Genomic DNA, 25373 nt, shown 5'->3' with positions numbered 1-25373 from the left:
ATATATATAACTGGGCATGGTGGCCAGCAGCTCTAGAAGCTGAGACAGGAGAATCACAAGTTAAAAGTCAGCCTCAGCAACTTAGCTAGATCCTAAGCAACTCAGCGAGATCCTGCTCTAATTGTGTGTGTGTGTGTGAAAAGTACTGTGATGTGGTTCAATGGTAAGCCATGGGTTCAATCCCTGGTTAAAAATAAATAAATAAATAAATAAATAAATAAATAAAAAAAAAAAAAAAAAAAAAAAACCTCTAGGACAGGAGCCCTCTGTGCTTCTCCTTGGCTAGCAAAGCACTGATCCTTCTTTTTCTCAAAAACATATTCTCAACATTGACTTGGCATGGGGACAAGGACTGAGCTTTCAGGTAACATAGGACAGTTAAAATATCCCAATATAATATTTGTTTAGTTAACAAAGCAGATGTATCTATACACTTTTATTCGACCCTTAAAAAAGAGCTGAAATAGGTAAAAAATAGAAATAATTAACATATTCTTGTACTTTATAGTTTGCTAAAGCCATTCTTTCGGTTGATGGTTTATATCTTCAACATTCTTATTTTGTTCTCCAGACTACTTCTGGTATCCCCATCGCTTAACAGTTCAGCGTCATTCGTCTTTTTATTTCCCTCAATGGAGACTATTCTTTCCTTTATCCACAGAGAATGTTCTTCCTTGAAGTCACCTTTAAAACTCTATTGGAACCTGACAGATGCGACCACGCAGCAGATACCGCTCTCCAGCCCACCCGTGACACTACCTCTGACAAGATGCTGCCCCGGAAGCTCCCAGCCCACCTGGCCACGCCCACGCCTGCGGCCGCCGGGGTTCAAAGTCCCCGCCCCCTCCGAGGAGTTTCCCAAAGCCCCGCGCGGCAGGTCGGCCGCCCTAAGATGGCGACTCCCATGCACCGGCTGATAGCGCGGAGACAAGCGTAAGTGAACAGCCGATTCGGGACTCCACGCGGGGTGTGGGCGGGGAGACGCGCGTCGCCTGGCCAGTGAGAGGGCGCCGGGATGTAGTGCCGGCGTTGGGTCCCCTGTAGGGACTGGCGGAAGATGGCTGTGTCTCAAACATGTTCCTTGCCCCTGAGGGACTCGGCCGAGGGATAAGTTTAGTGACCATTGGCGAGTTTTTTCGCAGAAGACGGTCGCGTAAGGTCCGGGGACGCGACAAAGCTGCAGTAAGCTGGCGCCTTTGGTTTTACCTTAGAAAACGCCCAGAATTGATCATTTGGTGGCTTAGACCCCTCTACTTACTCCACGCGTGGCCAGAAGAAGCCTGAAAGCCCTGGTCCTACCCCTTCGCTCCGGACGACGTAAACTTAAGCTTCTTATGCAACCTCCAGCCCAGCTGGCTTTTCCTGCCTCTTTTCAGTTGCCTTTCCTAGAAACAGCCATCCTACAACGCCAACTCTTTACCCAAGCTATCTTCCCGCTTTCTGTCATTCATTCTCCCCTTCAATAAAAATTTATGTATTGTCTACCCCTGTATGCCAGAGTTTGAGTATAAAGAAAAAGAGATGTACAGCCTTCAGGTAGCTTACATTCTAGTGGTGGAATCTGTTTATAAACAAATACAATTTCAGTTTATACAACTGGTGATAAGAGCTTTGAAGGAAATAAGATGTGATGAAAAAAGGGAAAGGCCCACCGTAGGTTGGGTGGTTGAAAGGCATCTTTGAGGAGGTAGCATTTGAAGAGATATTGAAAGGGCGAGAAAGGAGCCAATAACAAGGGGATTTGGAGAAAGCAGAGCCTGAGAGTGACATAATTGCTTTGAGGCCTGAAAGAAGATTTTAAGAACTGAAAGATGGCAGTGTGCCTAACGATCTAGAGAGAGTGGCACAACAGATTTGCAAAGGACAGATAATATGGGGATCATCTCAGGTTCCTCTTTTTCTACCATCCTGAACACTCAAAACATCTGCCACATTTTTGTTCTTGCAGTATTTTATGCCATCACTGTTTGCATGTTGGTAATGTAGACACTTTCTAGCATATGCGTGTGTAAATATATATGTAATTATGAATATATTTCTCTTTTTTTTTTTTTTTTTTTTGAAAAAACCCTACTCTTTTTCTTCTCTCTAAACTCCATCTTAGGTCTGGTGAGAAGATTTCCTTGGGCGCAAGGATAAAGACATGGGGAGACAAGAGTAGTAAGCTTGGAGAAAGAAGGCTTTGGTTTTTTTGTTGTTGTTTTGGTTTGGTTTGGTTTTTGGGTACCAAGGATTGAAACCAAGGGCAGGCACCGGACCACTGAGCCACATCCACAGCAGTATTTTTTGTTTTGTATTTAGAGACAGGGTCTCACTGAGTTGCTTAGCTTAGTTTTTGCTGAGGCTGCCTTTGAACTCTCCAGTCTTCAGCCTCCCATGCTGCTGGGATTATAGGAGAGCACCACTGCACCCAGCTGTTCCTTTGTTTTTTTGAGGCAATCTCTTACTATGTTGTCCAGGCTGGTCTCAGATTCTTGGACTCAAGGGATGACCCCAGCTCAGCCTCCCAAAAACTAGAACTGTAGGTGCTCATGCATGGCTTGGAAGAGGGCTTTGCATTCAGATGGTTCTTTGGTGTTTTGTTTGTTTGGGTGGTACTGGGGATTGAACCCAGGGTTTGGTGCATTGGAACATTGTGTCCCGGAGCTACATTCCCAGTTCTAAAGTCAGACAGTTATGAGATCAAGAATGGTAAGGGCTGGGATTGTGGCTCAGTGGTAGAGTGCTCGCCTAGTATGAATGAGGCACTGGGTTTGATCCTCAGCATCACATAAATATAAAGACATTGTGTCAACCTAAAAATAAATATTTAAAAAAAGGAATGGTAAGATGAAATACTTTAGTAGGAGTGCTAAATTCTAGTACTAGGATCCCATCCCTTTCCCCCTCAGACTTTTTTCTTTTTTATTGTTGTTCTTTTTTGGTATACATAACAGTGACTGGGGATATAGCTCAGTTGGTGAGTGCTTGCCTTGCATGCACAGGGCCCTGGGTTCGATCCCTAGCACCAAAGGGAGGGGAAAAAAAAGATAGATATACATGACAGTAGAGTGTATTTTGACATGTTATACATATATGAAGTATAACTTATAATAATTAGGATGCCATTCTTGTAGTGGAAGATGATGTGGAGTTTCACTGGTTGTGTATTCATATATGAATATAGGAAAGTTATGTCGGATTCATTCTACTGCCTTTCTTATTCCCGCTCCCTCCTTCTCTCCATTCCCCTTTGTCTAATCCAATGAATTTCTGTTCTTCTCTCCTTTATTGTGTTAGCATCCACATATTAGGGAGAATATTCAGCGTTTGGTTTTGGGGGATTAGCTTATTTCACTTAATTTGATAGTCTCTAGTTTCATCCATTTACCAGCAAGTTCCATAATTTTATTCTTTTTTTAAAATATTTTTTTAGTTGTAGATGGACACATATCTTTATTTTATTTATTTATTTTTATGTGGTGCTGAGGATCGAACCCAATGCCTCACGCATGCAAGGCAAGTGCTCTACCGCTGAGCTAAAACCCCAGTCCCATAATTTTATTCTTTATGGCTGAGTAATATTCCATTGTGTCTATATACCACATTTTCTTTATCTGTTCATCTGTTGATGGGCGCCTGGGTTGGTTCCATAGCTTAGCTATTGTGAATTGAGTTGCTATAAAACTTTGAAGTGGCTATATCACTGTAGTATGCTAATTTTAAGTCCTTTGGGTATATACTGAAGAGTGGGATAATTGGGTCAAATGGCGGTTCCATTCCAGGTTTTCTAAAGAATCTCCATACTGCTTTCCAAAGTGATTACACTAATTTGCAGCCCCACCACCCATGTATGATTGTACCTTTCCCCCTACATCCTCCCCAACATTTATTGTTGCCTGTATTCTTGATGACTGCCATTCTGACTGGAATGAGATGTAACTCCAGTATAGTTTTAATTTGCATTTCGTTGTTAGAGATGTTGAACATTTTTTCATATTATTTGTTGACCACTTGTGTTTCTTCTATAAAGTGCCTTTTGAGTTATTTGTCCATTTGTTGATTGTGGTATTTGTTTTGTTGTTGTAAAGTTATTTGAGTTCTTTATGTATCCTGGATATTAATGCTCTATCTGAGATGGAAGTGGTAAAGATTTTCTCTCATTCTGTAGGCTCTTTTTTTCCGATACTGTTTGTTTCTTTTGCTGTGAAGAAGCTTTTTTGTTTGATACCATCCCATATATTGATTCTTAATTTTACTTCTTGTGCTTTAGGAGTCTTGTTGAGAAATTCCTTTCCTAAGCTGACATGATGGAGATTTGGGCCTATGATTTTTTCTAGAAGGCACAGGGTCTCTGGTCTAATGTCACTCTTGCCCTTTTGAGTGTTGGCTCCAGACTTGAATAAGCTGCTTATTTTTGTTTAAGGTTGCCTGCAGTGTCTAGGGTCCTTTAGATCCACTTCAAGTTGATTACACTTCATTGGTCTAAATTGGATTATACGCCCAACCCTGACTACAGGTTTATGGAAACCATGATTGTTTTAGAGATCTTCTTTTCTTTCTTTTTTTTTAAATTGATTTAATTTTTTAAATACATGACAGTGGAATGCATTACAATTCTTATTACACATATAGAGCACAATTTTTCATCTCTGTATATAAAGTATGTTCAATTAATTCATGTCTTCATACATGTACTTTGGATATTGATGTCCATCATATTCCACCATCATTGCTAACCCCCTGCCCCCTGTCTTCCCCTCCCACCCCTCTGCCCTATCTAGAGTTCATCTGTTCCTCCCATGCTCCCCTTCCCTACCCCACTATGAATCAGCCTCCTTATATCAGAGAAAACATTTGGCATTTGTCTTTTTAAGATTGGCTAACTTCACTTAGCATTATAGAGATCTTATTTTCCTTCCAGCACAATTGAGTGGGTGCCCGTAACCATTGATGAGCTGGGTGATAGGTTACAGGTCAGTGAACGCTGAAATGTCAACCAAATGTTCCCTGTGAGTATGAAATGGAAATAAGATTTTTAGTCTAAGTGATATTTCTTGTTTCAGAAGTATTAGAAAGTTAAACAAATGTGCTGTTTCTATAGTGTGCATATTTTTCATACATGAACTACACAGAAGTAAGAAATAAATCTGACCCTTAGGAGCTTTTGGTATTGTTGGAAAAAAAACATATAGAGTATAATAAACTCTATAATGGTTGCTGTGTATTTAGGGATTCAGATAAGGAGGTCTTTAAAGACTGGAGGAGTCTAGAAGAGTTTTAGGGACATATTTGGGGGAAGTAAGAGGAAAGCCTTGTTTTTTGTTTTTGGTACCAGGGATTAAACCCGAGGGTGCTTAACCACTGAGCCACATCCCCAGTTCTTTTTAAAAATATTTTATTTAGAGACAGGTTCTTACTGAGTTGCTTAGGGCCTCACTAAATTGTTGAAGCTGACTTTGAATTTGATCCTCCTGCTTCAGCCTTCTGAGCCCCTTAGATTACAGGTGTGCACCATGGCACCCAGCTTTTTGTTGTGGTTGTTTTGTAATTTTTGTCTTCATTTTTTAGTACCAGGGATGGCACCCAGGGGCACTTAACCACTGAGCCACATCCTCAGCCCTTTTTTAATATGTTTTATTTTGAGACACGGTCTCTCTAAGTTTCTTAGGGTCTTGCTAAGTTGATGAGACTGGCTTTGAATTGGCAGTCCTTCTGCCTCAGCCAACAAGCCTCTGGGATTCAAGCATGTGTTACCACATCTGGAAAGCCTTTACTTTTCATTTTATATTTATCAAGAAGATTTAATTTTGCTGGGCATGGTGTAGTATATGCCTATAATCCTAAAAATTTGGGAGGTTGAAACAGGAGAATCGAAAGTTCAAGGCCAGCCTCAGCAATTTAGTGAGGCCCTCAATAGCAAGACCCTGCCTCAAAACTTAAATAAGATAAAAAGGACTGAGGCTGTAGCTCAGTGATAAAGCACCCCTGGGTCCAATCCCTAATTCCAAAAAGAGAAAAAAAAAAAAAGTTTATAAATAAGAAGTATTTATTGGGGCTGGGGTTGCAACTCAGTGGTAGAATGTTTGCCTAGCATGTGTGAAGCACTGGGTTTGATCTTCAGCACCACATAAAACTAGATAAATCAAATAAAGGTATTGTGTCCATCTACAACTAAAAAAAATTAAATTAAAATAAATATTTATTGCTTTTTTATATATATATTTATATATTATCTTTATGTGGTACCAGGGATTAAACCCGAGGGTGATTAACCACTGAGCCACATCCCCAGTTCTTTTTAAAAATATTTTATTTAGAGACAGGGTCTTACTGAGTTGCTTAGGGCCTCACTAAAGCAATTTAGTGAGGCCCTCAATAGCAAGACACAATGTTATGTGGTACTGAGGATCGAACCCAGAGCCTTGCACATGCTGGGTGAGTGCTCTACCACTGTGCCACAACCCCAGCCCCAGTATTTATTTCTTTCATGATGAAAAGTTCAAAAACTTTTTAAGTTAGAAGTTAGTTATTAGGGGCTGGAGTTGTAGCTCAGTGGCAGAGGACTTGCATTGTGTAAAGCACTGGGTTTGATTCTGAGCACTGCATATAAATAAATAAAATAAAGGTCTATTGTCAACTAAAAAATATTAAGAAGAAGAAGTTAGTTACAAGAATGAGAAAGGACTGTTGCATTTTTTGTTTTGTTTTGTTTTGTTTTGTTTTTGGCAGTACTAGGCATCCAGCCCAGGGGCTTACACATGCTACGCAAACACAGTACCTCTGAGCTACATCCCCAACCATTTTTTAATTGAGGTAAAAATAATTTAATCTTTCTAAGTTGCCCAGACTTGCCTTGAATTTGTTGTCCTCCTGCCTCAGTCTCCTGAGTTGCAGGGATTACATATCTGATTGTTGTCATTCTTTTAGAATAGTTGGACTATACAGGACAGAGGAAAAAATGAAAGAGAAAAAAGAGCCTTTTTTTGGTCCAGGGACCCAGGGGCATTTTATCCTCAACCCTTGATATATTTTATTTTGCAACAGGGTCTCCCTAAGTTGCTTAGGGCCTAAAATTGCTGAGGCTAACCTTGAATTTGTGAGACTCCTGCTTCAGTCTTCTGAGTCCCTAGGATTATAGATGTGGGCCAATGTGCCTGCTATAGGAGGGTAATTATGAACCCTGAGCAGATCTATCAGTGATTTAATAAGCATGCTTAAAATCAATTGGAATTAAATTATTTTTACCTTTTAATTAATTTTTTGGTGGGGTTACTGGGAATTGAAATCAGGGGTACTTAACTACTAAGCCACATCCCCAGGCCCTTTTATTTTTTATTTTAAGACAGAGTCTGGGGCTTGGGTTATGACTCAGTGGCAGAATACTTGCCTCACATGGGTGAGGCACTGGGTTTGATTCTCAGCATTGCATATAAATAAATAAAAAATAAAGGTCCATCTACAACTGAAGGAAAAAAAGTATTGCCTAAGTTGCTTGGGGCCTCCTTAAGTTGCTGGAGTTGACCTCAAACTTGAAATACTCCTGCCTTAGCCTCCTGAGTCACTGAGATTACAGATGTAATAAAAAGATATTGTGGGGCTGGGGATGTGGCTCAAGCGGTAGCGTGCTCGCCTGGCATGCGTGCGGCCCGGGTTCGATCCTCAGCACCACATACAAAGATGTTGTGTCCACCGAGAATTAAAAAATAAATATTAAAAAAAATAAATAAATAAAAAGATATTGTGTCCACCTAATACTAAAAAAATAAATATAAATAAATAAATTAATTAATTAATTGCAGTTACACCTCCCCTATGTAAGTGGATTGTGGAATCCTGGTACTATTTAGGGTAATTTCTTTTACCAAACCCTCTTCTGAATTTCACTGTTCTCTCCAAAGGATTCATCTAATTTGGCTTAACAACAACCAAAAAACCCAGTAACATCTGGGAGTATTGGTATGCACCTGTGGTCCCAGGTGCTTAATGAGTGAAGCAGGAGGATTGCTTAAGTCCAAGAATTGGAGACCAGCCTGGACAATGAACAACAGTAAGATCATGTCTCCAGAAAAAAAAGACCTCCAGGGCAGGGGTTGGGCTCAGTGGTAGAGTGCTCACCTAGCATGCGCGAGGCACTGAATTCGATTCTCAGCACTCCATAAATGTAAAATAAAGATATTGTGTCCACTTAAAACTTAAAAAAAAAAAAAAAAAGACCTGCAGTAATGATGTACTCACTTCCTACAGTGGCCAATTATGTTTTTCATTTCTATCAAAAAGATTATGTTGCACCCGGCATGGTAGCAGAAATTATAGAATTTAGTGGCTTTTAACAATAAACAGTCCCAGCAACTGGGAAGTTGAGGCAGTAGATGGCAAGTTTAAGCCTACCCTGGGCAATTTAGCATAATCCCATCTCAAAATAAAAATGGGGGGCTGGGGATGTGGCTCAAGCGGTAGCGCGCTTGCCTGGCATGCGTGCGGCCCAGGTTCGATCCTCAGCACCACATACAAACAAAGATGTTGTGTCTGCCGAAAACTAAAAAATAAATATTAAAAATTCTCTCTCTCTCTCTCTCTCTCTCTCTCTCTCTCCCCCTCTCTCACTCTCTCTAAAAAAAAAAAAAAAAAAATGGGTGGAGATGTAATTCAGTGGTAGAATGCTCCTGGGATCAATCCCCAGTACCATTTTTTTAAAAATATTTTTTAGTTGTCAATGGACCTTTATTTTATTTATTTATATGCAGTGCTGAGAATCGAACCCAGTGTCTCACGCATGCTAGGCAAGTGCTCTACTACTGAGCCACAACCCCAGCCCAAATCCCCAGTACCATTAAAAAAAAAAAAAAAAACAAAAAAACAAAAAAACAGGTTTATGTTAAGCTGAAAGGAAACAGATGTTTATGAAGCTAATCATTGATTTCTTCTAACTTCCTTGTTTTTGTCCCAAGTTATGATTTGTCAGTTAAAAATTTGAGTGTTTTCCACTTGAATTGCTGTCAAGTCAAGCTTCCCATCTTTTTTCTTTTTAAGTTGTCAATAGACCTTTAATTAATTAATTAATGTGTGGTGTTGAGAATCAAACCCAATGCCTCACATATATTAGGCGAGCATTCTACCACTGAGCCACAACCCCAGCCCTCTCCTCTGTCTTGTGTTGACTTATTGGTCTTAAATGTCAGACTTTAATCTGTATACAGGTAAAAATGAGAGTTCATAACCCACTTGAACAAATGTATGAAATATGATATGTCAAGAACTATGTAATGTTTTGAACAACTAATAATAAAAAAAAAATGTCAGACTTTATCTTTGTTAAATTTTATTGTTAGATCCAGCACAGAGTTCCAGCTTGTTTAGATCTTTCGGACCCTGTTTCTTTCATTCATTCATCATGTTAGCTATCACCATCAGCTTTGGGTCAACTGCAGCTTGATGAACATGCACAGTTGTATCCTCATCCAAATTACTTATAAAAATATTGAACAAGTCTAAACTCAGGACCAGACTATGTGGGGTCATCGCTGGATCTCTGTATTAACTTCAACCCATAAACAGCACTGTCAGCTGGTCTACCTAATTGTTCCGTGATGTTTTCGAGGAATATTGTGAGAAGCTTTCTAAGATGTCTTATTAAAAATACAAAGGGGTATTAGATTGGATACCTCCATGATCATGACTTGTCTTTCTGAATGGATTTAATAAATCCAGCCAGAATTTTGCCTGAAACAGATATCAGTCAAGTTCACTGGTCTCATTTGTGGAATCCACCTGTTTCCTGTTTTAAAAATCAAAACAGCATTTTCATACCTCTGTCTGACAGAGTTCCTCCAATATACCTATGTACAGTATAACAGTCTTACCTGGAAAATCTTTTGGTGTGTCAGAAAACAGTCACCTGAGCCATGTGACTCACATACTTTCAGAACAGATAAAGGCTTTGTTACATACCCTTCTCTCAAACTTTCTTGAGCTAGCATTCTATTCTTTTCATTCTGCACATATTAAGTTTGAGAGTTGAAACAATTACTGGGTGTCCTGTCTAGTTCACCCTTCCTGACTATGTGACTCTATGAGGGGCTGCTCCTTTTATTTTATTTATTTATTTATTTATATATATATATATATATATATATATATACACACACACACACACACACACACACACACACACACACACACATATATATATATATATACATACACACATAAGTTGTAGAAAGCTAGTTGTACAAGTCGAGTATCTTTTATCTGAAATGCTTGGGATCAGGAGTGTTTTGCATTTTGGGTTTTTTTCTTTTTTGATTTTGTAATATTTGCATATACATAATGAAATATCTTAGGGATGGGACCAAAGTCTAAATTCAAAATTCATTTATGTTTAATAGATAGCTTATACACATAGTTTGAAGGTAATTTTAATGCACTTTTTTTTTTTTAAACTAGCCTTTACATTAAGTCATGTATGGACTTTTCCATTTGTGGCTTCCCATCAATGTTCAAAATGTTTCAGATTTCAGAGTATCATCAGGACTCCTTATAGAAATGGCTGATTTCAGGCTGGGCAATAAAAATGCAAGATGGGCCTGAGATATTTTATTGTACCAGAAAGCAATGAAGTACTGAAAGAAAGAAGGAGCCATATCAGGCCATAGAATCTAGGAAATATTTGCCAAATAAATGATGGTGGGCTGGTGATATAGCTTATAGTAGAATACTTGCCTAGTAAGATTCTGGGTTCAATCCCCAGTACCATAAGAGAGAGAGAGAAGTTGGATTAGAAAAGAATTAATTCATATTGATAAATAATATTTTAATGAAGAGCAGGATGTTTATATACATTCACAATATGAGTACTATATTAGTTATCAATTGCTATAACAAATTATAGAATTTAGTGGCTTTTAACAATAAATATTAACTTACATTTTTAATGGTCAGGTATTCAAAAGTATCTTAGCTGAGTAGTTCTGACTCAAGATCTACCATGTGATTGTGGTCAAGATGTTGCCAGGGCCTGCAGGTATCCAGAATTGGAATTCTGCTCCCAAGATGGTTCAGGATGCCTTAATTCCTTGCCACATGGACCTTTCAAAGGTTGCTTGAGTATCTTCATGATATGGTAACTACTTGACCTAATCTTCAAAGTTACAGTCCATCGCTCTGCTTTATTTCTATAGTTTGAAGCAAATAGACAAAGTCTCAGCTATATTCTAGGAAAAGGAAATTAGGCTCCGCTTCTTGAAATGAGTAGTATGGAAAAACTTATGGACTTATTTTAAACTACCACAATTGTAAAAGGACACAAATTGGAATCCTGTGTCACTTGGTAGGATAGCAGTGAGAAGTACACAGCATCACTTTTGATATATTCCTGCCACGGATTCTTGGCTAAATCTCACCATGTAGGGTTATCAGATATGGTAGTCAGCATCCAAGATGAACCTCAGTGATCTCTTCCTTCTGGTATACTTTTATGTAATCCCCACCCATTATGATAGGGTTGGTCTGTGCGACCAATAGAATAGAACAAAAGTGATGATCACTTCCCAGATGAAGTTATAAAAGACTTTTTTCTTCTTTTGGTACTGAGGATTTATCCTGAGACACTTGACCACTGAGTCAATTTTTTTTACATTTTGAGACAGGATCTTGATAAATTTTCCAGGCTGGTCTTGAACTTGCCTTCTGCCTTAGCCTCCCAAGTAGTTAGGATTACAGGCATGTGCCAGTGCGCCTGTCTAAGACTGACTTCTTGAGTTGTCTTAGTTAGTCACTCTGGGGAAGGTAATGTTGTGAATTGTTCTATGGAGTGAACAATATGGCAAGAAACTGAAGCCTCCTGCTAACTGCTACATGAGTGAGCTTGGAAGTAAATCTTCTAACTCAAATTGAAGCATATTCTGCAAAATAACTGGCCTGTAATCTAAAAGTGTCAAGTGGGGTACTAAAGTGATGTGACAAGGGCAAGATTGGTGCTGAACTGAGTGTATCAATAAAGGATGTTATTAGGACATTTGATGAAACTTAAATGAGGTCTTAAGATTAAATAATGGGAATAAGGACTGGGGATATAGCTTAGTTGGTAGAGTGCTTGCCTCCCATGCACAAGGCCCTGGGTTCAATCCCAGCACCATTTAAAAAAAAAAAAAAAAAAAGTAGGAGGGGCTGGAGTTGTGGCTCAGCGGTAGAGCTCTTGCCTCATATGTGTGAGGCATAGGGTTCAATTCCTCGTACCACATATAAATAAGCAAATAAAATAAAAGTCCAGCGATAACTAAAAATATTTTTAAAAAATAGTAGGAATGTATCAACATTAATTTGATTTTAATCATTATATTTTTATGTAGAAGAATGTCCTAGTTTATAGAATATATGCAATAAAATATTTTGGGTGGATGAGGAATTAGGTTGGCTACTCACAATTGGTGCAGGAAGAATAGCTATTTAAACTTATTTACAATTTGTCTTGGAGTTTGTGATTGTTTCAATATTTTAAAAGCTACATAGAGGAAGAACAATATTCTTTTTATTTGTGGTTTTATTTTTTTATGGTGCTGAGGATCAAACCTTCTGCACACTAAACTACCACTGAGCTATACTCCCAGCCAGGAAATGCAATATTTATTTATTTATTTATTATTGATTAAAAAAAGTAAATAAATGACAGCAGAATGCATTACAATCCTTATTTCACATATAGAGCACAATTTTTCATATCTCTGGTTGTATATAAAGTATGTTGACACTCAATTCTTGTCTTCATACATGTACTTTGGATAATGATGTCTATCATATTGCACCATCCTTGCTAATCCCCTGCCCCTTCCCTTTCCCTCCCACCCCTCTGCCCTATCTAGAATTCATCTATTTCTCCCATGTTCCCCCTCCCTACCCCACTATGAGTCAGCCTCCTTGTATCAGAGAAAACATTTGGCATTTGTCCTTTTGGGATTGGCTAACTTCCCTTAGCATTATCTTCTCCAATGCCATACATTTACCTGCGAATGCCATGATTTTATTCTCTTTTATATGCAATATGTCTTTAAATAAATTTTTTTAGTTGTAGATAGGTACAATACATTTATTTATTTATTTATTTATTTGCTTTTTTGCTTATTTATTTATTTATTTATTTATTTATTGTGATACTGAGGATTGAACCCAGTGCCTCACACATGCTAGGCAAGCACTCTACCACTGAGCTACAGCCCCATCCTAGGAAATGCAATGTTCTTACAAATATTTCCTGGTATAGTTGTGCATGGATCTCTATTGAATAAATACCTATGAGGGGAATTACTGAGCCATAAAGTACGCATCTTTTCAACTGAAGTAAATGTGTTTTTTTGTGTGTATGTGTGTGAAATGGTTGTACCAGTTTGTATTCTTCATCAACAATAGACGAGTATTCCTCTTCCTGTATATCTTTGCTAATATTTTCTATTGCTGGTTTTTAATTTTAGTCTTTCCAGTGGTGTTTTATTAAGCTTTAATATGCTTTTTGATCATGAATGAGCACTTTTTCATGTTTATTGTTCATTTGTGCTTTCCAGTCTCTTTTTTGTACTGTCTTTCCATTTTCTACTTAATCTTATTTTTCTGTTATACATAATTTTCTTATTAATTCATGACAGTTCTTTGTATAATCTGGAAGTGAGGGCATATTTATATATGTTGCAATAATCTCCTTTTTAGACTCCATTTTTATTCTTTTCATAATATATTTTAACTAATAGAAATTTTATTATTTGTATATTCATTTACTTGTGGTACTGGGGATTGAAATCAGGGACACGCTACCATTGAGCTACATCTCCAACCTACTTTTTTTTTTTTTTTTTTTTTTTTTTAATTTTGAGACAGGGTCTTGCTAAATTGCTTAGGGTCATGCTAAATTGCTGCAGTTGGCCTTGAACTTACAGTTTTCTTGTCTTAGCCTCCTGAGTTGCTAACTAAAATCTGTCATTTTTTCTTTTTTTTTTTTTTTTGTTTGTTTAATATTGTTTATTAGCACAGTAACAAATGCAGACAAGAAGTCTACAACATATAACCAATCCACTGAGTGACTCCTATTTCACACCTTAACAGCTTAAGATATTTCACTACAGGTTTTCACAAGTCCTGATTTAAACCTTTAAAGTAGATTTGCATATAAAATAAAATACATTAACTACTGATTTCCTACATGGTGTCTTATATATATGAGATGACAATGTCTAAAAACTGTTAAATAGCAATGTTCCCTTTTAAGAAGGGAAAAAAATTCCAATTTTTTTTTTTTTTAAACAAAAAGTATGTAGAGTCTTAGGACTTTTACATAAATGGCCATATGTGTAACCTGTACAAAATTAAGCTGTTTTAAAATTAGACTATAAGCAATTGAACCCAAATGTCTAAATGTACATTCTTTTCTGTACCACATTTCAGCTAATATTGCAGAACTAATGACAGTTTTAAAAGATGCTATTACCAATTTTGTCTACTGTAGCAAGATACCTTAAGTTACAACAAAATCTTAGGAAATAAGACTGAATAATTTCTGTTATAGAAATACCCTACTCTTTACCAGCTCCCACCCTCCCCCACCCCTTGAAAATCATAAGCAGCTCTTCTTCTGTGACAGACAAATAATGTAAGAATTGTGAAAACCCAATTTATGTAGCGTATCTCTTGGTCCACTGTCTGGCCATTCTGTCATGTTCTGCTCTGTTGGTCATATACTGAGTGGCAATACTTCCCACCAAAGGGTCAGCAGGATTACAGTCTATAAGAAGTGAGCAGATAGAAAGGAGAACTTTAGAAATAGTTAGTGCTGGACTCCATTTATCTTTCAATATATCCAAGCAAATAACTCCTTGACTATTAATATTACAGTGATAGATTCTTGTTCGAAATGTAACCTTTGGAGGCTTGAAGGGATATTCTGGTGTAAAAGTGATATTGAGGAAAAATACACCACCTTCCTACACAGATCCTGGAGGCCCTAGAATGGTTGATCTCCATTCATAGATGTTATCACCTTTGGGACCAGCACTGCAGTTAGGTGGAGGGTCTAAAGTGATGTCTGCCAGTTCCTTCTGAATCCTCTTGGCGCTGGTGGAAAGGAGCTTGGAGTTTTTGCTCATGCTGACTTTACTCTCCTTCTTCTTGGGGGTGTTTGTTTCTTTCTCGGTTTGCTGGTGGAGGACGAAGATGAGGAGGAGCTGGTGCTGGCCCTCCAATCGTCATCCGACATAGCGAACCCCCCACCCCACCCCGCAAACGGCCTCTCTCTTTGTGTCTGGCTCCTCCGTGCCGCCGCCTCGGCTGCTGCTGCTGTCATTTTTTCTTATGCTATACTTTCTTCTTATGCTTATATTTCCTTTTTTTTATGTGGTGCTGAGGATCATATCCAGGACCTCCCACGTGCAAGGCAAGCGTTCTACAGCTGAGCCACAATCCCAGCCCCTCATATTCTTATAGGATTGTAATAAGGCAAAAAACACTTTTCTACTTGTTCTTTCACAAGGGGATTTTAGCTATTCTTGTCATTTTCAATTACTGTGCACATTTTAGAATAAGCTTGATCTACATCCTCAGAGAAAATTGTTGAGATTTTGACTGGCATTGCTTTGAATGTGTAAATCAATTTTGGAAGAATTCACATTTTTTACAATATTGAATATTCAGTCTTGAACATTAGATATCCTTCCATTTAATCACTTATTTAAATGTTAAATTTCTCTCAGTAATGTTTGTTTTATACATGGGAGTCTTGTACATCTCTTCTTTCATTGGTAAGTTTTTATTATTGTTTTTGTTTGTTCTGGGGATTGAATCCAGGGGCACTTCACTTCATCATTAAGCTACATCTCCTTTTTTTTTTTTTTTTTTGGTACTAAGGACTGAACTCCGGCACTTGACCACTGAGCCGCATCCCAGCCCTATTTTTCTATTTTATTTTATTGTATTTAGGGTCTCACTGAGTTGCTTAGTGCCTTGCTGTTGCTGAGGCTGGCTTTGAACTGCTATCTGTCTCAGCCTCAGGTGCTGCTGGGATTACAGGCATGTGCCACTGTGCCCAGTTTACATCCCCTTTTTTATTATTTATTTTGAGATTGGGTCGTACCAAGTTATTAGGGGCCTTGCTAAATTGATGAGGCTAGCATCAAATTTGTAATCCTCTTGCCTCACCCTCCCAGATTGCTGGGATTACAGGCATGTGCCATCACACCTGACTGGTATTTAGTTATTTTAAGAAAATTATAAATGTCACATTCAAATTTTTCATTTTTAACTTCATTTTGTTAAATAGACACTCCATTAATAGATTTTTATATATTGACCTTATTTTATCTAATACAGGGTTCCACAAACCATCGATCCCAGTGCCTCACACTTGCTAGACAGGTGCTCTGCCACTAAGCTACAGTCTCAGCTCACCATCTGACTCTTAATAGTCAGATCCTGATCTAAAAGACTTGCTGAAGTTGCTCATTACTTCTAAGTATTTCAGAATATTTTGTCTACAGATTCTTTTGGATTTGCCATGTATCTTATAATACATCATCAGTAAGTGTTGAGAGCCACAGCTGAAGGGGCCCCAGCAAACTTTCAGACTGCCAGCTGATGATTGGCTCACAGCGGCCCCAGCAACATCTAGCTGATTGGCTCCTCTGCGGTGATGCTCATTGGGCTGTTTCTCTGCCCTTTCAGACCACGGAGCTGCTCATTGGGGGACTTTTTGGTTCCGCCCACGCGACCCAGCCAATCGCCCTCAAGAGCAGGAGGATTGTGGGAGGTGGAGAGGCTTGTGGTTGTGAGAAAGGCTTGTGGGAAGCCGGTGGTGGCAGTTGGGCTCTGAGGGTTTTTCCTGAGGAGCTGTTTTGTTTGGCGTGTGTGGTTCTAAAAATAAAGTTCTTTTCTTTTGACAAGTGGCTCCTGAATTGTGCCCAGCCAGACTGCATTTCACCTAGCCGTCTCCTTGCAAAATTCCTCATTGGCAACCTTCCATAACAGGTATTGTCCTCCATTTAGCACAGCTTTACATATATTAGCCCAATCTGCTGGCGTCATGTTCAAGTTGTTAATGGATTCGACCAAGCTTACAGTGAAGGGTGCTTGAGGACCATAGGTTGTTATAGCCTCTTTTAGCTGCTTCACTATTTTGAAATTTAAAGCATGGTGAATTCGCTGCCCTCCTACCTCAAATACAGGGCATGTTAATACTTGAGATCCTGTCTCAGGATCCCAACTATCAACTGCGGGGGTTGGGGGCCTCCCAGCATATGGAGGTGGCCTTGTTTGTTGGACATTTACGTCCTCTGGTGATAGAAAGGCGTTAGTAGCAGTCTCCTGTAGAGGTGGCGCTGTTGGTTGGACACTTACGCCCTCTGGTGATAGAAAGTTGTTAGTAGCAGTTTCCTTTTGTAACTTTCCCCCTGATGGCTTTTTCTGCTCTAAGCTTTCTTCCTCTATCTTTGTCTGAACTGAAGGCTTTGGACTAAGCAAACCAGATACCAACGCCCACAATGTCAATGTGCCAACTGGCAGAGTTCCTGGGCTTTTCTTTTCTATTCTTTTCAGGAGCCACTTGTCAAAAGAAACGAACTTTATTTTTACAACCACACACGCCAAACAAAACAGCTCCTCAGGAAAAACCCTCAGCCCAACTGCCACCACCGGCTTCCCACAAGCCTCTCCACCTCCCACAATCCTCCTGCTCTTGAGGCTGATTGGCTGGGTCGCATGGACGGAGCCAAAAAAGTCCCCCAATGAGCAGCTCCGTGGTCTGACCCAATGAGCATCACTGCAGAGGAGCCAATCAGCTAGATGTTGCTGGGGCCACTGGCAGTCTGAAAGTTTGCTGGGGCCCCTTCGGCTGTGGCTCTCAACAGTAAGGAATGACAATTTTGTTTCTTGTTTTTCATTTCTTTCACCTATTTTTTTCTCCTTGCTATATTTTGGTCTGATTTTAGGGATTTGGATTTTTTTCAGTTTTACAGATGACTTGCAGCTGTGCTACAGTCCGTATAAGGTTTGGTTTATTCTTAGAACATGGTGCTTCAGAATCAACTCTGCACCCAGAGTTTATCTCCCTAACTTGAGACAAGTGATATGTACCCTCTTGAGTTTGGCAAACATCTCCAACATAAGCTTTGACTTTGGATTTCAATCTTCTTCCATATCTTGGTTATTCTTATCCCCTTGTTAAATTCTCTGATTCCTCAAGTAGACTGTTAAAAATGTTTTGAATGAAATTAAACCCCTATCTCTCACCATGTACAAAACTCAACTCAAAGTGGATCAAGGACCTAGGAATTAAACCAGAGATACTGAGCCTATTAGAAGAAAAAGTAGGCCCAAATATCCATCATGTTGGATTAGGCCCCGACTTCCATAATACGACTCCTACAGCACAAGAATTAAAATCAAAAATCAATAAATGGGATGGATTCAAACTAAAAAGATTCTTCTCAGCAAAAGAAACAATCAGTGAGGTGAATAGAGAGCCTACATTTGGGGAGCAAATTTTTACCACACATCAGATAGAGCACTCATGTCTAGGATATGTAAAGAACTCAAAAATCTTAACATCAAAAAAAAAAAAAAAATAACCTAATCAATGAATGGGCCAAGGAATTGAACAGACATGTTTCAGAAGAGGATATACAATCAATCAACAAATATATGAAAAAATGTTTAACATCTCTAGCAATTAGAGAAATGCAAATCAAAACTACTCACTCCAGTCAGAATGGCAGCTAAAAGAGTAGAAACAACATTAAGTGTTGGTGAGGATGTGGGAAAAAGATACACTCATACATTGCTGGTGGGACTGCAAAATAGTGCAGCCAATATGGAAAGTGGTATGGAGATTCCTTGGAAAACTGGGAGTAGAACCACCTTTTGCCCAGCTATCCCACTCCTCAGTGTATATACAAAGGACTTAAAAACAGCATACTACAGGGACACAGCCACATCAATGTTTATAGCAGCACAATTCACAATAGCTAGAAATCCCTTCAGTTGATGAATGAATAAAGAAAATGTGGTATATATACACAATGGAATACTATTCAGCATTAAAAGAGAATAAAATCATGGCATTTGCATGTAAATGAATGGAGCTGGAGAAGATAATGCTAAGTGAAGTTAGCCAATCCTAAAAAACCAAATGCTGAATGTTTTCTCTGACATAAAGGTGCTGATTCATAATGGGATTGGTTTGGGGAGCATGGAGGATTAGACAAACTCTAGATAAAGTAAAGGGGAAGGAGGGGAAGGGAGGAGGCATGGGGTAGGAAAGACAGTGGAATGAGATGGACATCATTACCCTAAGTACATGTATGAAGACACAAATGGTGTGACTCTAATTTGTGTACAACCAGAGACATGAAAAATTGTGTTCCATATGTATAATATGTATTTTGTAGTGCATTCTGCTATCATATATAACAAATTAGAATAAAAAATAATAGGAATGGGGTTGCAGCTCAGTGGTAGAACACTTGCCTCGCAAGCGGTCCCCAGCACCACATAAAAATAAACAAATAAAAATAAAGATATTTTATAAATAAATAATAAATAAATAAATTAACTAAAAATGATTTGGCTATCATTTCTAGTTCTGAGCTAAGACAGTTTGTCAGAATTACCTAGTCTGTCTTTACTGGAATAGAACTGAAGAGCCAAGATTTGAACTTAATTCTATTCAATTCCATTGTATGTACTTTGAATTACATACTATATTGCCTTATATGCCCTTTGTTATAAAAATAAACATCATTTTTAAAAACATTTTTAGTTGTAGATGGATACTTTATTTTAGTATTTATTTTTATGTGGTGCTGGGGATTGAATCCAATGCTTCACACGTGCTAGGCAAGAACTCTACCACTAAGCTACAGCCCGAGCCCCCAAATAAACATCATTTTACACTTTATATTATTTATGCTTTTCAGGGAAGAAAGTACACAAGGAAAAAACTTAAGGCTTGTTTTCTCTCTCTCTCTCTTTTTTTTTAATTAATTAATTTATTTTTTAGTCATACATGACAATAAAATGCATTTTGATATATAATACCTACATGGAATGTACATACATCAATCATATTGTCTATTCTATTCTGCTGCCCTTCCTATCCTCCCTACTCCTCCCCTCCTCTCCCATCCTTTCTCTCTATCCAATCTAATGTGACACATTTCTTTTTTTTTTTCTTTCCCTGACATCGTCATACATGTATTCTGTATAACGATGAGGGTCTCCTTCCATCTTCCGTGCAATTCCCCTTCTCCCTCCCTTTCCCTCCCACCTCTCTTCCCTATTTAGTGGTAGTCTTCTTCTCATGCTCTTCCTCCCTATCCCATTTTGAGTCACCTCCCTTATATCAGAGAAGACATTCGGCATTTGTTTTTTAGGGATTGGCTAACTTCATGTAGCATAATATGCTCTAATGCCATCCATTTGCCTGCAAATGCCATGATTTTATTATTTTTTAGTGCTGAGTAATATTCCATTGTGTATTTTTTTTTAATCTATTCATCTATTGAAGGGCATCTAGGTTGGTTCCACATTCTAGCTATTGTGAATTGTGCTGCTATAAACATTGATGTGGCTGTGTCCCTGTAGTATGCTCTTCTTAGGTCTTTTGGGTATAGTCCGAGAAGGGGAATAGCTGGGTCAAATGGTGGTTCCATTCCCAGCTTTCCAAGGAATCTCCATACTGCTTTCCAAATTGGCTGCACCAATTTGCAGTTCCACCAGTAATGTATGACTATACCTTTTTCCCCCCGCATCCTCGCCAGCACTTATTGTTGTTTGACTTCATAATGTTTTTTTTTTCTCTTTAGTGAAGCAAATAAGCAACATGTTAGATGTCAGAAATGCTTGGAATTTGGACATTGGACTTATGAATGCACAGGAAAAAGAAAATACCTTCATAGGCCTTCAAGAACAGCAGAACTAAAGAAAGCTTTAAAAGAAAAAGAAAAATTATTATTACAACAAAGGTGGGTTTACATGTGGTATACAAAGGAATATTTTATAAGTACTTTTAGATTTTATTAAGAGACTAAATGTTTTGTGGTGGTTTTCCAGATTTTAATTATGTAATAATGTCTGGGCGCAGTGGCGCATGCTTGTAATCCCAGCAGCTCCAGTGGTTGAGGCAGGAGGATCACAAGTTCAAAGCCAGCCTCAGCAAAAGCGAGGCAATAAGCAGTGAGACCCTGTCTCTAAATAAAATACAAAATAGGGCTGGGGATGTGGCTCAGTAGTCGAGTGTCCCTGAGTTCAATCTCTAGTCCCCACTCCTCCCAAAAATTATATAATAGCAAATGTGTAGTGAATGCTTACTATGTACTAGGCACTATACTAAACTCTACAAGTATTAGCTTATTTAAGCCTCAAATCTATAATATTAAGGTAGATACTATTTTAATCCTCACTTTACATGTGAAGAAAGTGAGACACAGTGAGGACAGTAACTTGTTTCGTTTTGTGCAACTAGTAGAAAAGTTCATTGTTCAACCAACCAGTCTGTCCCTAGAGTCTACGCTCTTAATCATTGCTCTATTGCCTCAACTATCAATGAAATGGCAACAGAATATTATAAGGTACATGATCTGAATAGATATTTAACAATTTATGTTAAAAAAAAGAATAATAGAATTATTTTTGAAAATATAAGTGAATGATTATAGTGATTGCTTCCTATAAGAACTGAATAGGAGGGGAACTGGAAAATTATTTAGTCTTTTATGTTCTTTGACAAAAGACATTTTAAAATTTCTATGAGTATTTGTTTATTAAATAAGCTGAAGTAGGAAAGTGTTGGGTTTAATTAGTGTTGCAGATTAGAAGCAGCATCTTTATAAGCACTATTAGCTACATAATAGTATAGTAAACATCTGGACTTCCACAGAAGCAGTCTTCTACTCTGCACAGGTGAAATTTCTTCCAGGGTCATGCAGGGATAAACAACAACTTCTTCTTCTTCTTCTTTTTTTTTTTTTTAATTTTCTTTTTAGTTGTAGATGGACGTAATACCTTTATTTTATGTATTTATTTTTTCTGGTGCTGAGGATTAAACCCAGTGCCTCACAGGTGCTATGCAGTTGTTCTACCATTGAGCTACAACTCCAGCCCATAAATAACGAACTTTTATATCATCAATATTCATGTGTACCTTTTCAGAAACAAGAACATGCCTGTTAAGCAGGCACAGTGGCAAGCACCTGTAATCCCAAACTGATTGCAGGTTCAAGGCTAGTCTCAGCAACTTAGGCACTAAGCAATTTAGTGAGACCCTGTCTCAAAATAAAAAAATTAAAAGGGGTGGAAATGTAACTCATTGACATAGTGCCCCTGGGTTCAATTCCTGGTAAAAACAACAAAAAAAAAAAATTGTGCTTATTGGTTCTTCTGTTCCACATTTCTTTTTGATTAAGTGGATTGTATATCATAGATAGCCTAAAATAGGAAACTTTCTACTTGGTTATAACAAGGAATACTGTACTCTGAGTATATGTTATAAAGCAAGTGTTTCTATGATGTAGAACAGCTTTGGGGAATGGCAGAAGGGTTTGTTTAAACTGTGTATATATTAACAGGACTTTTTTTTTTTTTTTCTCTATCAGCATGTCTATCAGCACTGGAGAGACCAATGTAGAAAAAAAGACCAAGAAAAAAAGGTATTTGTGGCTTTGGAAGTATTAACTAGATATATGTCATGCTAGTTGGTGGGATGAGAATGGTGATTTTGAAATAACAGATATAAGATTTGATTCTGAATTCTGTTGTTTGCCATTCAATAATGGTAATACTAACCTATTTGGAATTTGTTGCCTCCATTTCTCCTTTTTTTGTGTCTTTCTAGAATTCTTACACCTGGAAGTAGTAAATGTCTTCTTTTGGTTTAAAATAGGAAATTCTAGATGAATAGGAAATTGTTGGCCAGCCCTATCTGGTCTGAAGTAGTTAAAATGAAGAGTATGAGGCTGGGGATGTAATTTAGTGGTAGAGCACTACCTAGTATGTGTAAGACCCTGCGTTTCCTCCCCAGCACCATCAAAAAAACAAAGAATATAAAAATATTTATTATTCTATATGAGATTTAAATAGATCTAATTGTTAAACTGAAGCTTTATTCGAGTATTATTCACTCTGAAGCATAATAAGAGTAGATAGGCTGATTGGGAACCCCACCAAGAGTTTAAATTACTGAAGTAAAAAAGATCCGTAAAGGGTGCAGTTGTGACTTAAAACAGTTAGGCAATTCCCAAAGCATCAAACCTAGAGATAGCATTCTGGCAAAGCATAACAATGTGCATCCATATTGCTATATGAAATTGCTTCTAAACATTCTATTATATATCAGCTTCCCATGTATATACTGTTCATTGTCTAATAGGTCGAAGAGTGTAACTAGTTCCAGTAGCAATAGCAGTGACAGTTCAGCCAGTGATTCTTCATCAGAGAGTGAAGAAACATCTACCTCATCTTCCTCAGAGGACAGTGACACCGATGAGAGCTCCTCTAGTTCTTCATCTTCAGCTTCCTCCACAACCTCTTCCTCCTCCTCTGATTCAGACTCAGACTCCAGCTCTTCCAGTAGTAGCAGCACCAGCACAGATAGCAGCTCTGAAGATGAGCCACCAAAGAAGAAAAAAAAATAATGGCTCTATCCATATTGGACTCATGGACCAGAAATATCAATGTGATCTCAGAAGAGATAATGTTAAAGCCAAGTAGGTTAACTGGTCAAACTTTCTAGAGTTCAAAAATCTCAGTGGCTACAGAGGCTGAGGCAGGAGGATTGCAGGTTCAAAGCCAGCCTCAGCAATTAAATGAGACCCTAAGCAATTTAGCAAGACCCAGTCTCAAAATAAAAAATAAACAGGGATAGAGATATGACTCAGTAGTTAAAGACCCCTGGATTAAATCCCGGATACCCCCCCACTCCCACCCCCACCCCCACCAAAAAAAAAAAAAAAAGTTTCTAAGTGTTTTACATTGTAAAAACAAAGATTATTAACATATACACATATATATTTATGCACATATATTTGACTTTTATTTTAGAGATGAATCTTGTTTTTCTTTTTTAATCCTTAAAATATATCTGTAGACTTTAATCAAAGCTGAAATCTAGTAAATATGTTTTTGTGATGGAACTTATTTTTTCTTCCTGTAAAAATAAATGCCATGCTTTGTTATATGTTAATGGTATATGTCAGGCAGGTTTTCAGGATAATGCTTGGAATATCTGGCAAAGAATTTCTAATGCTTTCGACTGTGTTACTATGTAAAATTTAATACATTGTTACTATAACCTTAGGAGTTTTCCTACTGTTAATAAATGTACTCTATTTTTATGTTTATCTTCAGGAAGTTATTTTGACTTTTTGTCCTGATAAGTTCATGGGAGCTATAAATATATTTATACCTTTTAAATGCCGCAAGTTTCAAGTTGCTGTTTTATATCATTCAATTCCTTCTGTTTCCTTAAATTCTTAGTTACCCTTTCTGAGGAAAATCATTCTAAAAAGGGACAAAAAATCTGAAACTAAGGAGTCTAATTTTGGTGCCTTTCAAAAAAATTCAGAGCATCTAAAAAGAAAGCAACAAAGTAAAAGTGCTATAAATATCTTTATATAGTAAAAATACTATAAAAGGTACAGTTCAAAGTTGGGGAAAGTAGGAAGAAGAGTGATGATTTTCCAAAAATCAGGACAGAGTTGGTTGCCTTTAAGAATGCCTTTCTGTGTTGTGGGTCATTGGTAGAGTGCTTATCTAATGTGTGAGGCACTGGGTTTGATTCTCAGTACCACATATAAATACATAAAAAATAAAGATGTATTGACAACTAAAAAAATATTTTTTTAAAAAAGAAGGTTGCCTTTTGCCATTTTTGTAATTATGGTATGACAATTTATATGGTATTTGGTATATATGACAGTCTACTACTGAATAATGAAGATTAATGTTGTGTTTACATATCATATACACAGTTAAATCTAAAATGAAGGTTAAAAAGGAAATACTGTACAATGTTCCTTAAAAGTAAAATACCAGGCTAGGGATATAGCTCAGTTGGTAGAGTGCTTGCCTCACATGTACAGGGCCATGGGTTCAATACCCAGCACCACCAAAAAAAAAAAAAGTAAATAATTCATTGTGGTGAGATTGGTTTAACATCACATTCTGTGATGTCTTCTCAACTTTTTTGGGAAAAGGTCTCATTTATTGAAAAATCTTGATTTGGTTTAAATATAGGTTTTCAAAACTTTTTAAAAAAAAATTCAATGAGAAAGTGGTAGAAAGCTACTTTTGAAGAAAATGAGCTTCTCTTTACATGTTTAAATATATGTATGTTTTGAGTTTAGAAAGTCTGTAATTACCTGTAAATT

The 25373-nt window shown here is 37.7% G+C and overlaps 1 protein-coding gene and 1 pseudogene across 1 annotated transcript; one reads left to right on the top strand and one right to left on the bottom strand.

Moving 5' to 3' along the window:
- Positions 1–878: 878 nt before the first annotated feature.
- Zcchc10 (zinc finger CCHC-type containing 10) lies at positions 879–24338 on the top strand. Its single transcript, XM_076855775.1, has 4 exons — positions 879–933; positions 20814–20972; positions 22602–22655; positions 23375–24338. Exons 1-4 carry the CDS (start codon positions 893–895, stop codon positions 23637–23639), a joined length of 519 nt encoding a protein of 172 aa, XP_076711890.1. The 5' UTR covers positions 879–892; the 3' UTR covers positions 23640–24338.
- Positions 14571–15241, bottom strand: LOC143399055 (ubiquitin-conjugating enzyme E2 E1 pseudogene; annotated as a pseudogene).
- Positions 24339–25373: the final 1035 nt, after the last annotated feature.

Source organism: Callospermophilus lateralis, chromosome 5, assembly GCF_048772815.1.
Source record: "Callospermophilus lateralis isolate mCalLat2 chromosome 5, mCalLat2.hap1, whole genome shotgun sequence".
Classification (NCBI taxonomy): Eukaryota; Metazoa; Chordata; class Mammalia; order Rodentia; family Sciuridae; genus Callospermophilus; species Callospermophilus lateralis.
This window is presented reverse-complemented; position numbering and strand designations above follow the sequence as displayed.

What these genes read in the sequence shown, in the direction of transcription:
- Zcchc10 (XM_076855775.1), top strand. Translation starts at nt 893, where the DNA reads ATGGCGACTCCCATGCACCGGCTGATAGCGCGGAGACAAGC. An exon ending in AAATTATTATTACAACAAAG is followed by an intron (nt 20,973 to 22,601) that starts GTGGGTTTACAT and finishes TTTCTCTATCAG; the next exon opens with CATGTCTATCAGCACTGGAG. An exon ending in AAAAAGACCAAGAAAAAAAG is followed by an intron (nt 22,656 to 23,374) that starts GTATTTGTGGCT and finishes ATTGTCTAATAG; the next exon opens with GTCGAAGAGTGTAACTAGTT.